The sequence below is a fragment of the Moschus berezovskii genome, chromosome 28 (genome assembly GCF_049115385.1).
Source record: "Moschus berezovskii isolate FMDL1 chromosome 28, NW_MosBer_1.0, whole genome shotgun sequence".
Classification (NCBI taxonomy): Eukaryota; Metazoa; Chordata; class Mammalia; order Artiodactyla; family Moschidae; genus Moschus; species Moschus berezovskii.
Window position 1 is genome coordinate 27,659,926 of NC_142487.1, and position 4,977 is coordinate 27,664,902.

The 4,977-nt window shown below is 44.6% G+C and overlaps 1 protein-coding gene across 1 annotated transcript; it reads right to left on the reverse strand.

Moving 5' to 3' along the window:
- Positions 1-401: 401 nt before the first annotated feature.
- Positions 402-4,018, reverse strand: MC4R (melanocortin 4 receptor). The gene has a single exon (XM_055417469.2). The coding sequence runs from the start codon at positions 3,638-3,640 to the stop codon at positions 2,642-2,644; it is 999 nt and encodes a 332-aa protein (XP_055273444.1). The 5' UTR covers positions 3,641-4,018; the 3' UTR covers positions 402-2,641.
- Positions 4,019-4,977: the final 959 nt, after the last annotated feature.

The window sequence follows — 4,977 nt, forward strand, 5'->3', positions numbered from 1 at the left end:
TGCTGCATACCAGTTACATTTGGAATATATACCCCTGACCAGCATACTCTAAATGCTAATAAGCCCCCTTAGCAAAATATTAAAGGATAAATACATACATCACAGTATTTATACTGAAGCCAGGTTCATTCCTGCTCCTTGGTATAAAATAAAGACATGTCCACACACAAGTGTTTGTAGCAGCTTTATTCACAATTGCCAAAATCTGGAAGCAACCAAGATGTTCTTCTGTAGGCACATAGATAAACTATATTACATTCATACAGTGAAATACTATTCAATACCAAAAAGAAATCAGCTACCAAGCCATAAAAATATCTGAAGGAATCTTAAATGCATATTATCAAGTGAAAGAAGCCAATCTGAAGGTTATATAGTGTATGGTTTCAACTATAGGGCATTCTGGAAAAGGCAAGAAATTATTGCAACAGTAAAAAGGTCACTGGTAGCCAGTGGGTAGGAGGGAAGGAGGGGGGAGTAGGTGGAACCCAGAGGATTCTTCATGCAGTGAAACAATTGCCAATGACTTGTCTGCCACAGCACATGGAATGTACAATACTTAAGAATGAACCGTAATGTAAACTACGGACTTTGAGGGATAATGGGAGAATCTTGGTTTTACTGGAGAAAGAAGAAGTCACATCACAGAGGAATGTTTGGAGAACAGGGAAAAATGAGGAAGGCGTAGTCTCAGCACTTAGAGAAACAGAAGCCTGATATTGGGCCCCCGGCACGGAGGGGGCGGGCCGGGCACTCGGGTCTCGGTCTCGACCAACACTCACCCGTCCCTCTAGACTGCTCGGGGGAGGAGGTGTGAGAGTCAAGATGCGGGAGGCTGATTTCCTGTCAGCGGCAGAAGTGGGCTGGTTCTCAGTGGACCGGGCGGCATCTGAAATGACCCTGGCTGGAGAAACAGAGTGGACTGAAGGACAGCCCCCACAGAAGGTGGGGTATGTTTCTAGTTCTCCTCTGCGTCTCCAGTTTCCGGGACTCCTCACAATCACATGAAAGAATGGACAGGAGAGGAGCAGAGACAGCAACGCCGACTGCGTCCTGCCACAGTGCGGGGTTCTGTTTAAACATAATTTAAAGCCTCACACATTCTTATGTCAGAATGGAGGTGTTGCAGTGAATCAGGCTTCAGTATCACCTTTCACGTGTAAGCTTTAATCTTACTATTATATTTTAAAGTAGTGTTTCCTCGACAGTACTGAAAGTGCTGCTCAGGACTTGCTGTCAATATGCAAAACATTTAGAAATTTGAATTAAGCAGTACCGTGTCATGTTATCTCTGCCCAAGAGCGTCTGAGGAGACTATAAAGTAAATCAAAAGGTAATTCACTGGTAAATTTCTCAAAATACATGCAAATTGGAAAGTACAGATTTTATTGTTCAGCAGCCAAATCTGTGGCATTATTTTGGAGCAAAGCAAGTATTTCTCTCTAAAATATAGTTGTGGAAGGCTAGTTTATGTCATGATGTCCTCTGGGGTTCAGGTCATGCTTTTTTCCTTATTTATAACATTCTAGCACCAAGAGTTCCCTTTTTTAGATTTTTACAAATATTGCCTAAAATCCTTATGCTATAGATTTAGTCTTCAAAGCTAAAATCCTTGCTAATGAGTACGTAAACTCCAGTTCAAAAAATAAATAATAGGGAAATAGTAAGCCACTTGCATGTGGAAAGTGAAAGAACTCAGCATGAATTGTGTAGTTCTTTAGGGAGCAGAAGTCAGATCTCAGTGGGGCGTCACCTGTTCTGGACATTTCAGCAGGCTCTGGGGCCCTGGTTAAAGGGACAGGAAGCCCTTGTTCTCTGTCTTTATTAGGGGCGGCTGTACACAGTTTGATATCAGGAAGTTTAGCTTGCCTTGTTAACTTAGATTTCCCAGAACACTTGGATCCTCATAGCTGCTGTTTGTTTTTTTTTTTAATCCCAAACTGAATTGCCTGTGAGGAATATCAGACTCTTTGCTTGAGCAAATTAATCTCTCTGTCTCTGAGAAACACATAGTTTTCTAACTCAAAATATCCCCCCTCCTTTTTATTTTATTTTTTTTAAGTAACTATTTTTCTCCGAGTAGAAGCTTCAACTTCTGCACAGGGAGAATGAATGAGCAAGTCTTATTAAATTGCCTGAAATTTCAGCTTGTTTTTTTATGATTAAGCAATCTGTTCTCAATATTTCTCCCCTAAATGCTAGAATCAAATTTTTATACTTCAGTGTTGTAAAGTATAACATAAAAAAAACACTTATTAGAATATATTTAGTGAAGCTGTGATTTCCATGTTACAAAAACAAGCAAAGTGTCACATCCTTGTAAATCTCAAGAAGGAAACACTGTTAAACTCCTCATAAGGACTTTTTTTCCTTTTTTTTTTTTTTATAAATCCATAGTGCCTGTAACCTGTGATGTGGATTCACATTTTAGAGCCAGAAAGTAGCATGACAGTAAAAATACCCCGAGACTGGGCAGTGTTTCACATCAGGAAAAATCACAAACTTCAGTAGATACAATAGCATTTCTCAATCCATGCCCTACACAGAAGAAAAAGCTGTGGCTGATACAGACTGTTCAGATGGTACACATGAGAAGGAGAAAGTCTCTTAAGCTTATGTTTAGCATCACGTTTCTCCCCATTTAATATCTGCTAGGCAAATCACAGAGGCCACCTAGGGAAGAGCAACAGATGATCTCTTTGAAGGTTTTCCTCAGTTCTTGGCTCCGCAGGGCATAAATCAGAGGGTCAATGACGGAGTTACACATGATCAGGATGAGGTACAAGTTAAAGTGAGACATGAAGCACACACAGTATGGGTTCTGGGGACAAGAGATGTAGAAGATCAGGTGCAGGAAGAAGGGGGCCCAGCAGACGACGAAGACCCCGATCAGGATGGTCAGGGTGATCGCCCCCTTCATGTTGGCGCCCTGGCGGATGGTGCCGGTACCTGGCAGGACCGCGATCCGCTTAATGTGGAGCCTGGCCATGAGGAACATGTGGACGTAGAGAGACGCCATGAGGGCCAGCATGGTGAAGAACACGGTGATGAGGCAGATGATAACCGCACTGCTGTCTGAGTAAAGGATGAACAGCACGCCCGACACCGTGCAGGCCGCCCAGATGGCGCTGATGATGACCGCCACCCGCCTCACCGTCATGATGCTATGGTACTGGAGCGCATAGAAGATGGTGAAGTACCTGTCCACCGCGATCGACAGCAGGCTGCAGATCGAGGCAAGCAGGGAACTGCAGATCACCGAGTCGATGACATTGTCAATATTCACCGTGAAGCTCTGCGCGTCCGTGTCCGTGCTGTTCAGCAGGGTGATGACAAGGGTCTCCGACCCGTTGGAAACGCTCACCAACATGTCAGCCACAGCCAGGCTGCAGATGAAAAAGTACATGGGTGAGTGCAGATTCTTGTTCTTGGCTATGGCCACAATCACCAGGATATTCTCCAACAGGCTGATGACCCCCAGAGTCACAAACACCTCGGGACAGACGAAGACCTGCTCGTAGCAGCCCCCGTCCGAGGAGCCTTTTGCCAGGGGCTCACTGACGTTGCCGTGCAGTCCGTGGGCGCTGCGGTTCCAGGGGTGCAGAGAGGTGTGCATTCCGTGGGGCTGGGTAGAGTTCATCCCGGATTCAGGTCCCCTCTGGACTGGCTGAACCTCCCGGGTCCGGCAGCCCCGGCGACTTTCTCCAGTCCTGACTTGCCCGAAACGAAAGTTAGGCGGCCGAGAGTGGCATGCCTGCTGTGGATAAACGTCCCATGCCCCGGAGCTGGAAAGGAAGTTTTCAGTCTCTTTCAGGAGCGGCTCTGCTCAGCATCACTTGGAAATCTCAGGCTGCAAGATGCTCCTTCTCCGTCGAGCCTGCCGCTTGCTTTTTTGTTCTCGCTTCCAGTTCAACTTCAGTCGGACGCATGCAGGTCTTTGCAGAATAATTTGCCTGGGGCTGCGCTACGGCTGGGAGCCGGCTCTCTGTGCGCAAGCTCTCATCAGCTGCCTGGCAGAGGTACCGGTTTCCAATCTGAAGCGTTGCTTTGAGTGTCAGAAGCTGCTGCTGATTTTTATGGTGTGTGAAGGAAAAAAAAAAATGCTCAGAGTGGCTCCTCCTCTGCTTCCTTCTGACCAATCCGAGTCCAGTGGAGTCTGAGACACCCGCGATGGTCCAGAGACACAAACTGATGGCAACCTCAATTCAGAGGCAGAAGCCTGGGGAGTCCTGCAGCCACCAGTATGTGAGAGACTAAACTTCCCTCTTCACATTCTCAGGGAAAGCAACTTGGTTGCCAGAGGACATTCTCTGAGATCACAACAAGCCATCCCGAGGCACCCAGGTTTATCCTGCTTAAAGGAGGGATGTGTGTGTGTGTTCCTGAATTAGATGCACTGCCTTTCTTTTTTTTTGTACAGGGAACTCTCCCTAATGCTCTATGGTAACCAAAATGGGAAGGAAATACAAAAAAGAGGGGGTATATGTTTACATATGTCTGATTTGCTTTGCTGCACAGCAAAAAAAAAAAAAAAAAAACCTCTCAATTTTATTTTCCCTCTCAGTTTCTCTGAATCGAGAAGAAAGGCAGTCACGTGTCAGTTTGAGACAGCTGACACACAGAATATTTAATAATACAGGAGACTATGCTGTGGATGCAAGGACTAGATAGGCAGTTACGGTTTATACCAGGGCTCAGAAGGAGTTCATTTCTTGTGCACTAAGATCAGCTATTTCTCCATTGCAGAATTTCTTTTTATCATAGCTGGAAAAGTTTTATTTTTACTTATGACATTTAAAAACCATATAGTATTAATGTAAACAACGATTACTTTGAACTCAGAAAAAGAACAATAGCCAGGCAACACTCAGGTTTTTTAAGCATTATTAAGGTGTAATTGAAATACAAAACTTACACATATTTAAGGTATACATTTTAATGAGTTTAGACATATGCATGTATCTCCATGATATATCA